The sequence below is a fragment of the Condylura cristata genome, unplaced genomic scaffold, assembly GCF_000260355.1.
Source record: "Condylura cristata isolate star-nosed mole 26May11 unplaced genomic scaffold, ConCri1.0 scaffold00025, whole genome shotgun sequence".
In the NCBI taxonomy this organism is placed as follows: domain Eukaryota; kingdom Metazoa; phylum Chordata; class Mammalia; order Eulipotyphla; family Talpidae; genus Condylura; species Condylura cristata.
In genome coordinates this window covers 19,459,801-19,477,471 of record NW_004567126.1, presented here as the reverse complement: position 1 = coordinate 19,477,471, position 17,671 = coordinate 19,459,801, and the positions used below count along the sequence as shown (strand labels likewise).

Here is a 17,671-nt window from a genome sequence, read left to right as displayed (position 1 = left end):
TCCCATTCATAGTTAAACTTCGTAATAGTTAAACTTCAACAGTGATTTTCGTGGGCATATTGTTTTCTGCATTATCCAAAAGCCCTTCTGGGAGGTAGCTAGTAATTCCCTTAGACATATAGCGGACCAACATCTCTTTCAAATCATCACCATGGTCGTTTAGGCTGTGAAAATTGATGGTGTGACATCTGGACGATGGGACAATGTCAAGGCTGAAGGAAGGTGCTCTCAAGATTTTGTTCAACTGGGTTCAGACAATGTTGAGAATATTAGTGCTTTATGGTAATGTACACTTCCAGTAAAACACTATTAAATGTAAGGACTGCTAAGCATACCAAGTGTATACTGAAAGCTGCTAGAGACACACGACACACACATTTGGAGTTCCAGTGGGCTTTTATTGAGATAAATTAACAACAAAAAAAAAAATCAAGATTTTACCAACCATCTTTTTCTGACCCATATAAACTTAGCAGACTGGTCCATATACGTTTACATACAACATAACACATCCCAACAAAAACGGAACCCCACTGGAACATTTGCCAATTAACAGAAAGCCAATTTTTCCCTTTCCCCAAATGTTTCCAAAATTTTGAATCTCCACTGTTTGCTTCTCAGTGGAACTGATCCCTTGTGACTAGGGATATTAGAATTGTCTCCTATTTTTGCCAAACAAAAATAATTTTCAAGTTTTAGTTTTGCTTTCAAAAAAGGGAATAGTGACTTTGTTTTCTCCAGATACCCCTCCCCCACAACCTCTGGTTAAAATACAGAAGCCTGTATCTTAGTAACCCAACCCTGTCCCCTCCCTTGCCCTGCCCAGTATTGTCTACTGGAGAATTTAAATACACTTCTGCTGGAATCTATCAGCTGTGGAGGGGCAGAGTCCAAGTGTCAGGCTCCCTCTGACCTCATGAACTGTTTTAACCTTAGGTCACTTAACTCTCTACCCCAAAGATGAGTTTTTAGACCAGAAAGGAGGTTCTCTTTTGGGAGTTTTAAAAAACCATCTTCAAGGATATAAAGTAGATAGATCTACCAGCTCACCACAATCAACTTAAGTCCACCAAAAAGTTGACCAACTTTAGCTCCCATGAGGCCACTAATTTTTCTTGACAAATGTTTTGCCAGAAAATGATTCCACAGTTACCAGTTTTTAAGATATCTAGACTGCTGGCAAAAGTAGCAAATTAAAACATGGCTTAATTCCCAAGAACTTATTTCATCTTTTGCTACTCATCTATAAGGTGAAGAGTGTGGCTAAAGGCTTCTCATGAGGTTATGAGCTTCCAAAGTGTCTCTAAATCCTTAGTGCAGACACCCTCCCTTTATGGGGCACAGTAATCTCCCTCCCACCCCTATTAAAAAAAATAAACAAGTCATCAGAATGAGATGTTTTGATTCCAACAATCAAGGCTTTGTGCTGAGTCGTCTGGTTCTAACCCAAGCATGATGTTATCAAACACAAAGCGCTGGCAAAGGAAAGATGCTCCCATCTCATTCTGAAAACAAATAAGATAACCAATTGCCACCCCACCCCCACCCCCGCCTTTGGGGCCAACCCACGAGATACTGGAATCAACTTGAAAATAATTTAGACATATTTAGGTTTCCTTCTCCCTTACTTCTTCCCATGGAAGATAATTTTGAATAAATTTATCCCATCCCCAAGGGAAAGGCAATAAAGTTGCTTTCTTCACTGGAACACATGGGAAGAAAGACAGGCCTGGAGGCAGCAAGGTATGCAATAGTCAAAAACCCATTACACAGCTATACAGTCACAGGCGAAAACCATGAGTTGAACGTAATTTAAATATTAAAAATAGGGAATAATTTTCATCCAAATGAACCACTGGAAAAATGCCATTACTTAAAATGAACACCAAATAATGGAAAGTACATAAAAACAATCTGCAAGAGTAACAATGCTCCTTATCTTGGGGGGAAGGTGTTAAAAAACAAAAACAAAAACCAGGATTTGACCTGGTCCTTAGAGCATCTTTCCACTTAACAATTCCTACTCAAAAGTGAAGCACCAAAACTGGACAGCTGCCTGTACAGACTGTCCAATCGTGGTGTCCCAGATAGTTTAAGCGCCACTCCTCATCAGAGGCTGTACTTCAGTAATACTTTCAACTTAAGTCTGTGCTTTAGGAGGGACCCAGACACGTGGCACCAGGCAAGCAGTCTGAGGATGGCAAAGGAGACTGCATGGTTCAGTCACCCACACACACTAGCGAGATACACGATTGCATGAGTCTTTGTTTCATCTTCTATAATGAATGATTGATCCCTCCTTTTCTCGCCAGGGGTGGGGGAGGGGGGGAAAGAGCTGCATCAGTACAAGGGCACGATTTTTTGGTCAAAAGTTGATGCCTTTTCAATTCCCTCCCCCAACCCCTCCCTGGAAAAAGTTATTTCCTTAAGATATGTATTTAGTAACCAACATTGGGTAGATTGAATTATGGTCAGGATAACAAATATGCTTGCTCTTTTTTAGGTAGGTACTGTGCAGCTCTTGCTACAGTTTTTAAGGAGTCAGGGCAATGTCTATCAGGAGGCATCTGCAGGATTTTGATCCTCAAGGAATTCTGGGTGAGTCACAAGTTATTTTGTTTAGAACTAGACAGTCAAAAAAAAGCAACTTTGCTGAGTAATTGATTTCTTTATCCAGGTGAGTTAAGCATGAAAACATGTACAGGACTTATATTTTAAGGTTTTCAAAAACAATGGAATATGGAACTCAAAAGCTTTACAACTTTTTGCTTCCCCCCTTCCCCAGATGCCTCCTGATTGACCTAGTACACTGGGTTAAAAGGGAATTAAAAACATTAAAAAAAAAGTTCACTGGTTTTGATTCATCTCACTCCTTTTGCCTGGAGATCAGGCCAAACATCAAGCATGTTGGGAGGGGCACAATTTAAAGCAACACTATTGCCTGTTAAGCATTTGCCAGCAATTTACAATGCAAAATGTCAGGTAATTCTTGTCACAAAGCAAGAGGATGGCAAGCAGCTTTCTGTAGCATGAAAAGTTAACAGCTCTCAGGGGTTGCCCATTCCTGCACATTTATGTATCAAGGTAGGCAGAGGGCAACGCACGCGCGCGCATGCACGCGCGCGCACGCACACACACACGCGCACACACACACACACACACACACAGAGTACAGGAGGTGATCCACAGAAAGTGAGCCCCAGAACTGCTAACCTTACCAAAGCTTGTCCTGGCTAATATTCTGAAATGCGCATCTATGCTTTATACATACACTGCTCAAAGACACTGCCACTCATAGAATCCCCGCTGCAAGACAGATTAATCTTGTCTCCTTTTGCTGAGCTTGAAAAGTTCCTCAAACTTTTTAAAAGGGAGAAGAAGCAAAGTCAGAGAGAGCTTCTCAAAATAACATTATGGGTTTTGAAAGCTTCCATGCTCTCTGGTAGGCCTCCTCCAAAGGTACTAGATGAGACAGTGTGACAGCAAACAGTGAATCTCAGACTTCAGGGTCCCCTTTCCAACTCAGGGTCCCAAAAAGGTCTGCTCTCTATAAGAGGCTAGAGTACTTTTTAGAATTTAGTGTTGCGGAAAACTGAGCCCCTCTCATCTTTAGCTGCTCCCATAATCACTCTAATCCCCTTAACCCCAGCAACCTTCATCCAAAAAAAAAATATATATATATGTATATATATATATATATGAACCCAGAAAAAAACTTATTTACAAAGTTTATACAAGTATACACACCCAATTTTCTATGGGACACGCTTTGCCACAGAGGAAAGAGGGTCAAGGCTCTGACATGTCTACACATCAAGTGCCATAACTGCTAATGGAGGCGTATGTAAACCAGTCTTTAGTGTTCTGCTATAGAGCACAAAGGCTTGTCATATGGCTCCTGCAATGATAGACTGCTCTTTCCTTTGGGAGCGATGATGTTGTAACTACTCAGCCCAGAAGAAATTTTTACTTGGGATTGTTTTTTTAAATACATGTATTTACAGTGCGGATGAACTGCAGTTGCATATCAACTCCTCCGTATAAAAGAAAAAGAAAATGGTGTTTAACAATTCTAATATGTTTCATCTTCCAGCCCCTGGCTTGAGTATCAGGTAGAAAGGGAAGAGAGACTTCAACTTGAAAACAATGAAGACAAAAATTTTTTAAAGGAAGAAAAACAGAAAATTACTATTGTCAATTCCTTGGGCTGTGTCTAAAAGATGATATTCTGAATGGTCTCATAGCATAAGGCACTTCGCACAAATAAGTATAAGCTCTTCAGGCTTAAAAAACGGATGAGTAATCAGGGAGAAGTTGAAATGCACTCAGAGAGTCAGCTGTTGGAGAATTTTGAAATCTTCGACAAGCTTGTGTGTTCATCAAGATTCTTCTCTTTTTAGGGTTTCTCCCCTTCTCTTCTTTTTCCTCCTTCCTTGTCCCCCTTCCCCAGAAACATTTTTTAAAAACCAGCAGTTAGTGCAACTAATGTTCAGTCAGCACACAGTGCAAACAAGTGGAACAAAAAAAGGTAAATTCCTTCTTTTTCAGCTTTTTTCTCTTCACCAGTTAAAAAAAGAAAAAAAAATGTCTGAGCTCTTTTAAGTCTTCATAGTTCCAAAATAAAAGAAGATGAAAAACCCACAAAGAGAAGAGCATTCCCCCCCCAAATAACGATGTGTCACAGATCCAAAGAGCCTTCTGTAGTTTTGTCAAAGCCTAAAGAGAGAGGGAAGAAACCTAAAATTAACATTTAAAGCAATATGAACTAGGGTGTATGGATTTTCATAACCCCCAATCCAAAGGCTTTAATAGCTTCTACTGAGTTTTTCCCCCTACTGTAGACAAGTGAGAATAAAGGAATTTCTTCTTCGAGGAATCCCAGAGACAGAATTAAAGTTGTTTTAACTGGCAGCAACAATCCATTGCAATTAAGAATTATTTTTTTTAACTTTATATGAACTCACTAGCTTGCCAAAAACAATTGCTAGGAGATGGGGGTGGAGAAAGGGAGAGGGGAAACGAGTAATTTGAAAATTTCAATGTTAATGAATAATTTGCAAACTATCTTCTCTCAAATCACTCTCCTTAAGAAAAAACTAAAAAAAAGCAGCTTACATTCTTTTAGGTTGATGAGTGTGTGTAATAAACAAGAGTGGGAAATTAAAGTTATTCTTATAACCTGATTACACATTTGGTAATTAAGTATTATGGTAACTTAACCTGATTTATTAAAATACTCGTTAGAAATTGAAAATGAATACTAACAAAGGGATAGGTGATAAACAACAGAAAATATTCAAAAGTGCTGGAAAAACTTTTTAATTTGGAAGTCTGATTTTGTTGTAGTACGGCTAATGTATTACTTAGGAAGACTGCATTCAAGAATAGTATTATGGCTTCTCCAATGAGACCACAACTTGTCCGAGATACCTTCTATTTACTGCCACTTATGCCAACTGGTATATGGCCCTAAATTATAAGGTTTTATATGATGGGATACCAAATCTCCACAAGAGAGAGATCTTCTTTTGTTTCCCCAAACTCTGTTCACTTACTATTCTGTCAGGTACTCACATGCTTGTTAAGGTTTCTCATCTTCTACAGGCTCACTGTGGTATTCTGCCACATACAGGCTCTTATCAATGTTGCTTGGGATAGGTTTAATTTCTGTTCCCAGCTGCTCCTCAATACTTTTCAGGTTGAAGCGATCATCATATGTGATCAAGTTGATGGCTAAGCCAAGATGACCAAAGCGACCTAACAAAAAAGATTTTAATAAAAAAGTGAGTTAAACTGAATAAGAATCAACATCACGATCAAGTCTATTAGCAACAAAACCAAACAGGATTAATATTTCTGTTTAGTGCCATTCTGAATACAAGAAATCACTTTTCATAGTTTCAAACATATTCTAACTTCAGGTTTCATCACTCAAAGTATTCTATTTACTTTTTTCAAAAAACAAGATGGGGGGCCTCTCAGGTGATGTAAAGGGTTAAAGTAAAACACTATAAAGCCACCTGCAAACATGGCAGTATGAGTTTGATCCCTAGCCAGGGAGCTACCTGTATGAGTCAGACCTCTCCTGTCTCACCTGCTGCTCTCCTCAGCAATATATTTCAATAATCTGCCTGTTCTGCTTCCCACTCTGTTTCTAATGAATCCTCTCACCACTTCTGGTCTGTACCTTAGTTCTTATACGCACAAATAAATAAAACTTTTAAAAGAAAAAAAAAAAAAGATGTTTCTGTGAAGTATTCATTAGTTAAAAAAAAAGAAAAAAAGGATGGATGTTCGTTTGTATCAAAGTTGCCAAAACATACACAAAAGCAGGACAGCCACATAGTGCACCACCCAATTACAAAAGTGAGCTTCTCATTTGTGAACTTTATCTCAAATTAAGCAATTTGTACAGTTTTAACTTTTAATAAATGCTCCAGAACTAGAAATTATTCTTAAGTACTGAAAGAAACTAGTTTTAATTCACTGTTAGCACTGAGATCACATTCTTAAACAGACAGACCAAATTTAGTGATGAGATTTCTCAAAAAACTTCTATAAAGAACATCTCTTCCCTTTTCCTCACCTGATCTTCCAATACGATGGAGATAGGTCTCTGCTAGCTTTGGGAAGTCAAAGTTTATCACAACATTCACAGCTTGTATATCAATACCTCGGGTAAACAAATCTGGAAAAAGAAAAAGATGATCTCCATTTTATCTTTCAATTTAAACATGTCTCTTGGTACCTTAATATTCTAACATATTTTTAGTGTAACCCAAGTTTATTTACACTTCATTCAGCAATTCAAATGTATTTGCAAGTTACTGGCATACCTTTTATTCCCATTAAAGTAACATTGTTTACAAGTTACCTTTTTCCAGTTCTAAGAAAGTCTTAAAAAAATTCCCAAGATTTGCCAATCCATTTTGGATTTGCTTAGCTCTGAACATTTCACTGATGAGCTACTTCCCCTTCTTTATTACAGGTTCCCAAAAAGTACAGGAAGTGTGAGTGTGTGCCCGTGTGTCTATAAATGTGTAATTATGATAAAGGCTATGTAATACCAACAAAGGTTGTTGGGCTTTCTTTGCCTAACACACAGTAAACAATTATTTGCTCAATAGCAATAAACAGGCATTTAGTGAATAAACTACAACATATTTGTAGTTTGAATTTAGAAAGGCAGCCCATTAAAAAAATTTTTTTTATTATTACATTAGTTTATTTTTACATATTTTTGTGCATTTTTCCATCTCAGTTGCAATCCCCTTGGGTTTCCCATCTCCAAATCACCCATGTGGGAAGGCAGCCCATTTTACAGATAAAAAACTGGTGTATAACGAGTCACTCAAGATCATATGATTAAAGGTTAGAAAATGACAGGATTTGGACTCTAATTTTAAAATTCTAGGAAGCTCGTATCTGCTTCACTAAATTGGATTTTTTGTATTTTGAGTACTTCATACTTGTAGATCAGAGCTGTTGACAAACTAAACGTAAGTGTAATAATTCAGTTGTATTAAATGTCTTCAGATGTAAGGAAGAGAAACAAGATAAATTGGAGGCGTGCCAGATATTTAAATAGTTCTTCCATAGAATCTTATAATTAGCAAATTTAATATTCTGCTAGAAAATATGAGTTTACTTAAAAAAAAAAAACAGTATCTTTAAAAAGCCAAAGTTTGAAATATTCTGAACTTTGATATGGGTGGTGACTGTATGTGCACACGTGCAAGAATTTACTGTTTATGTATGATAGATTAATTATACCTCATTTTTTTTTTAAAATCCCAGGTTCTCTCTATCTAGAAACCTAGTTTAGATTATCTTCATACCAATTCTAAGATTGTATTCCCAATGTAGAGATGGGAAAATACTGATTTTATTTCCTTTGCTCTGACAGCCTGCTTTATTCCCTAATTTGTTATTTTTTTCTTCATACAGTGAAATACACCAAAATAAAGACTAGTTGCTTCTGGAGAAAAAAATAGGAGGGCCATGACAAGTACTTTCCAAAACGTAAGTATTTTTTTTTTCAAAACATAGGTATTTCTTAACTCATTTTGCATAAGTTATATATAATTCATTCCTGTACACTAAAACTACTCAGCAAGCCCATATAACCCAAAACCAATATAAAAGGCAAAGATGAGGTGTGAGTGAGCAGAACAAATCTACAGTTTCAGATATGGAATCTACTTTCAGAAGTTAACTATATATAGCCCATTGTCAACTTTAGAATTTCGGTAACTGGTAGTAGACAGAGCTAGACTATGTCATAAATTCCAACTGTGTGATGCGGACACAGCAGAGCAGAATGTAGAAAAATAATGGGTAAAGAGATAAAAACACTTACCAGTGCAAACAAGATTGCGGCATAAGCCATTTCGGAAATCGTGAAACACACGATTTCGATGTTCCTAAGGACAAAGTCGCGAATTTGAATTTAATTTAATTCATACACATGGTCCTACATTTAACATTGTTATTTCTCCTATCCAAACAGTTCTTTATACTCAAATTTGTTTAAACAAATGAGACAAGCAAATCCAATACACATAAGGAATATGCCAAGGCTTGACTAAAATATCTACTATTGAGGCCGTTAGAAAAGCCAACAATTTTTGCTTGAAAAACAGAAAAAATACATTGTGGCATTTCTGACAACCCAATATTTTAGTCATATAAGAATCCTGAAATACTCTTTTCAGTTTAAAACATTTATTTCCTGTGAAGTCTCTCACATTAATTGCTTACAAAATTGTATGATTTATGACACTGTTTCTTTGAAAACGAGTTTAATTACTTGACCTTTTTAATCTACTACAGAAACCTCTTTCTTTTCACGAGATTTCATGATGTTGCACACACATGCACATAACCCAAATGTCTTGGCATAATTTTGTGTTTAAATCAAGTTCTGAAATTTAGAAATTAATTAATTCTTTCCTAAAGTAAATAGTAAAGAAAAAAACAGCTCAGGAGTAATATTAAGAATCTGGTTCAGTGTTACACAACAAAACCTGCAATTATGTAAATGTTCTGTTTCTGTACTTTCCAATGCAGTAGCTGTTTGGAACACTTGAAATGATGCTTGTGTGATTGAGGAAATGATTTTTTAATTTTATTTAATGTTAATTCCTTTAAATTGCCACATGTGGCTAGCGCTTACTATGTTAAATAATGCAAACCTAAATATTATCTTGGGGAAAGAAGGAAATAATTTTACGTCTATATCATACATGAGTTTACAAAATACTTGAACATCTCAAGTCTCCTACACCCTTGTGAGTTAAGATATGTACTGCTACCCCTATTTTAGAATTAGAAAACTGAACCCCAGAAAAGGTTAAAATTAAGGCCCTTCATCTAAGGAATTAATTTTTAAACTAGGGGGAAGGAGGTACATTAAAACAAAAATAAATACTTAAGATAAAAAAATTTACTCAAGTTTTATTTTCATACTCACCTGCCTCATTTTAGCATGGATATAGAAGCAAGAATAACCCAGTTGAGAAATCTTCTTGGCTAGCAATTCAACTCTCTGAGAGGAGTTACAGAAAATGATCGACTGGTTTATCTGAAGCTGAGCATGGGCAGGAAGACATTAGAAAGAAAAACAGAAACCTTTACTTACTTCACTAAATATTGAAAATACTGTCTGGTAAATAATACATGTTAAAAGCTTGGTCTAAGAATTGCACAATAACAAGAAAACTAAAAACTGTACACTGTTTATGTATATAATAGTTGCAGATAACTGTTACCTCTTGCAGATGTTTTAAGGTATATGAATCTGACAGGCCACAGAAACACCACCAAGAATAAAATACAGTTGATTTTCATTATCTGTGGCTGCTGTTGTCTAAAGCCGCTATTAGACATGGAATTTGTGAATACAGAATAACTGTGGGGTAAATGGTTTGTTCCTGTGAACAACTTTTTCATCAATACATAACCTTCTCTTAATGCATGTTACTGTTTAAAAACAACTTATTTACTCACAACCAAAGGCATTACAACTCATACTTGCATGAAATTTAATATTCATTTTCTGTGCAAGGCACATCAGCCTCACTGTGCTGGATAGCACATTTCAGAACTATGCTCATTTAAACAATGAAATTAACAAAACCCACAATGTGGTAATTTGTGCTTTAGATTATAAAAGGGACATGTGTGTATATAGTACTAGCACTGAAGAAAGATGGCAGTGTGTTTCCTTGTTTGACCTACGCTGAGATTACAGGGGACAGCTCAGAAATTTTTCTGTCATGCTACAGATGTCCACAGTGACTTTAAACATATTGATTTGGAGGTTATACATATACTTTTGTCAATAGGTGAATTTGAAAATATATGTGCATAATGAGTGTCCACTGTAATTAATCAAATTATTTTATAATAAAATTGAAAGTGCTTAGTTGTCATTCACACAGTGTCAACTTCAGATGAATAAATAACACTTGTGTAGGAAAAGCTAAGGACTGTTTTTTACATTTATGGTGAGAAAATGGATACAAATGTCTGGTTTATTAGAGTTCCGTGAAGGATAATATTCAAGAACTGAAGCCTATTAACTTACCCTGGAGAAAAGTGTGTTGAGGCAGTGTACTTTTTGGCGCTCAGTTACATAAGCATAGTACTGGGTTACTCCCTTCAATGTTAGTTCCTCCATCAGGTTAATCTCATAGGGTTTCTGCAAATGGGAATTCTGGGGGTGAGGGGGGACAGAGGCAAAAAAGAAATAATTTAAAGAATGCAGAGTAAATTCCTTAAAATTTATCCTACATATTTCTGTCTGATAAACTTTTTATTTATTTATGCACATAAGAACTGGGGTGCAGGCCAGAGATACGGGGGTGAGGGTGGGTGGTGGTGAGAGAATTCACCAGAGACAGAGTGGTGAGCAGAAACAGGCAGGCCTGCTGTGCCATATAGGTTAGCTCCATCGCTGGGGCTTGAACTCATGATGCAGTGGCTGCATATAGCTTCCTAGTGCTGAGACTTAACCTCTGTGATACCAGGGAAGCCCAGATTTAGTTTTATAGATAAGCTACTACTATACTTTATTCTGTAATCAATTTATCTAGCATCAGTGGCTATGGCAGTCAAATACCAAAAGTTACAAAGATGAAAGATTTTAACCAAATTATTATAGCTAAAAAAAGTTAATTTATGCATAGCAGACCTTTAGCGAAAAGCCAAAAACTTGGAATAATCAGTATAAAGTACATACTGATAACAAATGTATATGGGTGTACCAGTGAGCAACAGAATGGCACTGCTTTCAAACTACAGATTTATACTCACCATGAACTTCTGTACACTAAGAGGGAAAGTAGCAGAATATAATAAAATCTGTCTGTTTTTAGGTAGCGTGAGAATAATATCCTCCATTATCTGCACAAAATCCTGTGATAGCAATTTATCTGCCTGCAGTACAAAGAGAAAACAATTTAAAAAAGAAAAGTCTTAGGTTTTTGGTTAACAAGGTATTATCCAAAAAGAACATTCCACAGAATGCTCCTGGCTATGACCATTAAGTTCTTTCTAACACTAGAGGCAGCCCAATGGTGCTAAATTAGCTCGTCATTATAGTGTATGCTACTTTATAGGGTTGTTACAAAAATTAAATGAAAAAATATGTAAGGCAATTACATATAGTGACTAAAAAATGTGTTATTACTGAAACATAAAAACCTGATCTGAATTGCAACATCAGTAACCCAATCTAGATGTCTAAAACACAGACCAAATAGGAAGGTTAACTTTGTTTTATATCATCAACATTAATATATTGTATTCATAAAACACTGAGGAGTTAAGATGCAATTGAATAAATTCTTGAAAACAAACTGAAAAATCAAAGAAGCATATGATAAATGAGGAGTTAGAGACATTACATGCTCTTTTAACAAGTAGCACTGAATGAAGAATACTTAAAATGAACTTGGTTTTGAGATTATCTAGCAACCCCTCTTCCTGAATAAAAACTTAAACTACTTGGAATTCTTAAGAAAGCCACATGGCTAAACTATTACCAAAAATGTTTATGATCTATTGCCTTTGAAGGACAAACGATGCTTCACAAACAAGTTAGCTTGAACTGACAAGAGTCATGCATTTATTAGAAGGGCAAAAACACATTTTCTGCTGTATTCACTAGCAGGTAGAAACAAAGTAAAGAAACAGTAACTTTCCAAATGAAGAGACATTACCTCATCCAACACTATCATCTGGACATGATCAACTTTTGCTACTCCTTTCTTGATAAGATCCAGGATTCTCCCAGGGGTAGCTATCACTACGTGCACTATATAAGATCAGAAAACATTTTTTTATTAATTTTAGCTTGTGCAAAAAGCACAGAGTAAAAGGTTTATATCAGAATCACAGCTGTAAAGGTAGGAATAATACCAAAGGGTAAAGATATGCTTTAACATATGTGCTTTTTAGCAGGTTTTTATGTTTGATTTCCATTTTACCTTGATTTAGCTGACAAATATTTGTTTCATCTCTGTTTCCCAAATCACCTTTTCTAAACAGGAGGCATATTCTTCCTTGTTTTAGAACAATCTCTAATGAGCAAAAGCCACACCAGGTTTGTGACATTAAAGTCTGCCTTTAATCTAAAGCAATGTTAAATACTCGTCATTGTAAATAACTGCAGTGTAGGAGTACAGTAAATAGTCTTCCTGGTGATGTAGGAGTTAAAACTCAGCTCATATCACCTCAATGGCCTGAGTCTGACCCCAGCCAGAGAGCTGACCCACATATGCCACAGCAGACCTCTCCTGTCTGGCCTGATACTCTCCTATCAGTGTATTTCAGTAGAGCCACTTGTTCTGCTCCCTAGTCTGTCTGGTGAATCCTTTCACCAAACCCCCCAACCTCTGGCTTACACCCCAGTTCTTGTATGTATACATAAATAAAATGAATCTTTTTTAAAAAAGGTATAGTAACAACAAAATTCTGACAGACTATGTATAATACCATATAAGTGGGTCACATTCTTGCTGTTACCCTTTTTCACAATATAATATTATGGAGAACTATTCATTCTCTAACAGCTATGTGGAATTCCATTCAAACTAGACTATATCTCAATGTGAACTATCTCCTCTGACACTTAAGTTGTTTCAATTTTGCAGTACTACAAATCATACCATAGTAAAACCAGCCTGCACTTGCCCAATTATTTCTTCAAGAAAGGTATATGAAATACATACATTGTTCTAATTTCAAAACATTACATCAAAGTGCTCACCTTAAAAAGCTGAAGCTGAGTCAAATTTATACTCTCATGCTGCAAGACAGACTATTTCTTTTCCACAAACTCACATTATGAGTATTTTTTAGTCAAGCTGATAGGCACAGCTCTAGTTTGCATTTCTTATTTACATTTGAAAGAATCATCATTAAGGTTGAATACCCTTTTCTACTACTATCAGTTTTTTCCCTTGAATGAAACACTCATTAAAAACTATTTTTAATAAGCTACTGAAAGAAAACACCTATGGCTCAAATTATACTCAAAGGCAAGCCAACTATATCAATCATTTCCTACCTGTGTCATCAAGTCTCATTATGTCATCCCGTAAATTGGTTCCTCCTGTGGTTGCCATCACTTTGGCCCCTCCCATATGTTTGCTGACCTGGATGCAAATTTGACTGACCTGTAGAGCAAGTTCTCTAGTGGGAACAATCACCATTGCTGGAAAATATTAACAGAGAGAATAGGAAAAAGCATGTTTTAAGAAGCTACAGAAATATTGTCCCCTTGCAATCTATACACTGAGACATATTAAAAAGTTCCATAATAAAAAAGTAGACCTGGACTCTCCCTGGTGGCACAACAAATTAAAGCACAGCACTATGAAGCCATCTATACCCACTGCAGCATGAGCTCGATTCTAAGCCAAGGTGACCCCCATGGCACAGCAGACCTCTCCTGACCCATCCACTGTCCACTGCTCCCCTCAGCAGTGTATTTAAGTCAACTTGCCTATTCTGCTCCCCACTCTGTCTTTGATGAATCCTCTCACCCTCCCCCCACACCTCTGGCCTTACCCCAGTTGTTGTATGAATAAATATTTCATATAAAAAAAAGTAGACCTATTACAATGTTCCAGATTTTGACTTTCTCTTAACAATACTGCTATATAAAATCATACACTCACCTTAGTAACAAACATTTAAAAGATTTTTTGAAATGACAATTATCAATACCAAGTTCAGTAAGATTCAAGAATCTAAACAGGAAAAACAGGAAACCCCTGCTGCACAGATTTATTTACACATTAGAGGTACAGGAAAGGTGGGAGAAATGTAACTAGAGATCAAGAAAGCTGAAGTTATGAGGTGAAAACACAACTACTATCTTACTTTGTGTCAACTATGGAAGTTTTTTTCTCTACTGCTTAAGCTCTTAAAATCCCAAAATGCAAATCTTTGAAGAAAAAGTTCATGTTTCTACAAGAACTGTGCAAATATCAGCCAGAAGAAATAATTCAGTTCCGGAACTTGTACGTAGCAATGTCAGATAATTTAACTTATCATAATTTTGGCTTTCTGATACTTTTATTTCTATTTCACTAGAATGTTATCAAAACTGTTCAATATGTGAAAGTACTAGAAATCCTGAGCAACCAAATACAAATAGCCAGACCAATCACCAGACCAAAAGCTGAGAAAAGAAAGGGTAAAATACAAATTCCAGGTTATGTAAATTCTGACTAAAAATACATTGGTAATATCTTCTACATGGCTTCAAGCTTTAAATTACACTTTTAGTTCAGACAAACAACTACCTTGTATATTGTCCTTCTTCAGGTCTAGCCGTTCAAGTAAGGGAATGAGGTAGGCACCGCTCTTGCCTGTTCCATTTTTTGCTCTAGCTAAAATATCCCTACCAGATAAAGCAATGGGAATGCTCTCCTCCTGGAAGAGACAAGATAATGCAAATTACTTAAGAAAGATAATACTTAAGATAATTCTTTTCTAAAATACACTGAAGGTATACCCGGTATTATCTTCAAGTATTTTACATACGCATTTCACAAAAGTAAAGATCAAGTAAATTAAGCAGGAAATCACTATTAACCAGTATGTACCAGAACTGTTCACAAGATACATATTAAATTGTATCCCAATGTAATAAAAACGGTTTTGAATGTGTGATATGTACATATATTAAGAAAGTAAAAAGTAATTAGAATGAAAATTAGGAGTAACTTGGGCTGACACATAAAGTGTATGTGGGAGAAAAAAAAAAACCCCAAAGGATATTTGACAATCAAAAATTAGAAAAAACGGCCAAACAATACAAAGCAAAGACTATATAAGGGGAGACCAGATGAAAAATTTTAGCTTAGCCAACCCAATTCCTTGCACAAAAGAGGAATAGGTGAGAAGTTTAGCCTCAGGCCCTATTTGAAATTTATTTATCATTTATTATGTCACATAAACGTCCAGTGTCTGTCTCAGAGACAACTTCTCTCTCCTGAAATGTGCTGAGTAGGGGACTCAATTTGATTTCAGTTATCTCAATCCATGGTCATATCACTTAAGATGACTCATTATGTGTGTTGCAGGAAGTTAACAAAACACTATTTCCTATTAACTCAAGGTAAATTCCCTAGACAATAGTTACTGAAAATTAAACACACATACAGAGAGGTATTTTAAACAGGGAGAACAGGGGTAAACATGAAAGCAGAACATTTATTTCAAAAATCAAAATTTCAAATTTTTAAAAGTAAACAGGAAAGAAATTCATAATCACTATTAACAGTGAACTCTTAAGTCTGAGCTAATGACTGTACGAAATTTCTTTAGCACTTATGTTACAGTAGAAATAGCTAAGTCATGAAAGTACTGATTTCATTCCCCACCATGACGCTCATTCTCCCAACAGTGTGAATCACAGGGGTCATACAGTTGCCAAAACTATGAAAATGGCCCAGTGACAATACGCTGTGTTAACTTGTTCATACAGCTAGCATTAAACACTTCACTTAGCAAGAACACAGGCTGAAGAAAATCTAGATTTTGAACCTTTACGTTTCAACTTCTCCCCTACTACTTTGACTTTAATCTTCTGTTGTTCTGGGGACCCATTAGCCCCCCAAGAGTACATTCTCTTTTATGGTTTTTAAACCAGTTACCTGTACACTATTCAGTTCTACAGCAGAGGGGAAAAAAAGGCCACATGGTCTCTAGGCATCTCTCAATGCCTTTCCAAGTTAAGTCATTCAAAAGTATGAAATTGTTGAACAAAATGAGGTAGGGCAGAGTTAAGAGTTAGACTTTGGCACCCTAATTCCCATCTGAATTCACCTTTTGACTTGAATTAAGACCACTGACTTCTATTCCTACTCTTTGATAGGGGTTATATGACTTATACAAAAACAAACCAGACTGTGAGTTAAGATATATTGATATTTTGTACTATATGGTGGCAATTAGAACCAGCAATCAAAGAATTCAGCACATCTACATTATCTATCACTACTGTTTCCTAGATTAAGAAATAGCAAGTAAGACTAAAAGGATTTAACAACCTCGAGTGTGCCAGGCACTACCTAAGTACTTACATACTCCATGTTATTTATACCCTCTCAGGTTATGTGCCTTATTTTTTACAACGGACAAAACGGATCTTCAGATATTATTTTGCCCAAAGTCACAAAGCAAGAAACACTAGAATCAGGATTTGAACTTAGTTCTGCAAATAACATGTAGGTGAAGATGTGCAGAAATCGGAATCCTTATATACTGCTAGTGGGAATGTATAGGAAAGAGATTGCAGTTTCTCAAAAGTTACATATGAAACAGCAATTACATTCCTACAGAGGAACCAGAGGAATGAAAATATCTTCAGGCAAAAACCTGTAAATGAATATTCATAATAGCACTATTTGTAATGGCTAACAATGGTAACAACCCAAACAATTAACAAACTGGTAAGCCAAATGTTAGAGTCACATAATGAACTATTCAGCAGTAAAAAGGAATGAAGTACTGATACACGCCACAACATGGATGATCCCAAAAAACAAGTATGTCAAAGAAACTCATCACACAGTAACTTACGTTGTATGATTCCAGTTACATGAAATGTTCAGACTAGGCAAGCCCACTGACTTAAGCAGTAGATTATTAATGGCTGCTTAGGCAAAGGGATGACATGTGAGGGATGATTGCTAAGGATTTCTTTTTGGGGGTGACGAAAATGTTCTAAAATTAATTTTTAAAAGTTATACTAAAAATCACTGAATTATGTATTTGAATGTGTTAATCATAAAATGTGACTTATATTTTAAAATTACCTTAGGGGAAAAAAAAAATCCCACAACCTTAGCTCTGAGCTTCCAAGTCCATGATTCATTATAAGGTGTAGGAACTGATCCAATTTACAGTTGTTGTGTTTTGGTTACTTTACATTTCCAAGTAGCACCATGAGATTCTCAGGCACTCGATCTCCCCCACCCCAACTTCCTCAACCAAGTGGAGTGATTGAAGTCAGCAAGTGAATGCTCTAAGAATTTAAATTGCTGTAGTGTTTCCTAAGATAAGTGATAACTTCCTAATTCCTTCAGGAATATCACATTTCTTGGCCAGTTCCAAGTATTTCCCTAGACTCTACTTAAATTGTATGTAATTC

At 36.0% G+C, this 17,671-nt stretch overlaps 1 protein-coding gene across 4 annotated transcripts in view; it reads right to left on the bottom strand.

Annotated features, from left to right (window-relative positions):
- Nucleotides 1–379: 379 nt before the first annotated feature.
- The window catches only part of DDX6 (DEAD (Asp-Glu-Ala-Asp) box helicase 6), a 30,324-nt gene continuing 13,032 nt past the window's right edge, over nucleotides 380–17,671 (bottom strand). For all 4 annotated transcript variants that reach the window (XM_012729800.1, XM_012729798.1, XM_004689202.2 and 1 more), the window contains exons 5-14: nucleotides 14,817–14,946; nucleotides 13,574–13,720; nucleotides 12,225–12,319; nucleotides 11,317–11,439; nucleotides 10,589–10,717; nucleotides 9,473–9,589; nucleotides 8,360–8,423; nucleotides 6,587–6,688; nucleotides 5,575–5,757; nucleotides 380–4,716 (exon numbers count right to left, since the gene is read on the bottom strand). In XM_012729800.1, coding sequence (XP_012585254.1) covers nucleotides 5,582–5,757; nucleotides 6,587–6,688; nucleotides 8,360–8,423; nucleotides 9,473–9,589; nucleotides 10,589–10,717; nucleotides 11,317–11,439; nucleotides 12,225–12,319; nucleotides 13,574–13,720; nucleotides 14,817–14,946 — 1,083 coding nt within the window. In that variant the 3' untranslated portion in view covers nucleotides 380–4,716; nucleotides 5,575–5,581. The remainder of the gene's footprint in view (nucleotides 4,717–5,574; nucleotides 5,758–6,586; nucleotides 6,689–8,359; nucleotides 8,424–9,472; nucleotides 9,590–10,588; nucleotides 10,718–11,316; nucleotides 11,440–12,224; nucleotides 12,320–13,573; nucleotides 13,721–14,816; nucleotides 14,947–17,671) is intronic.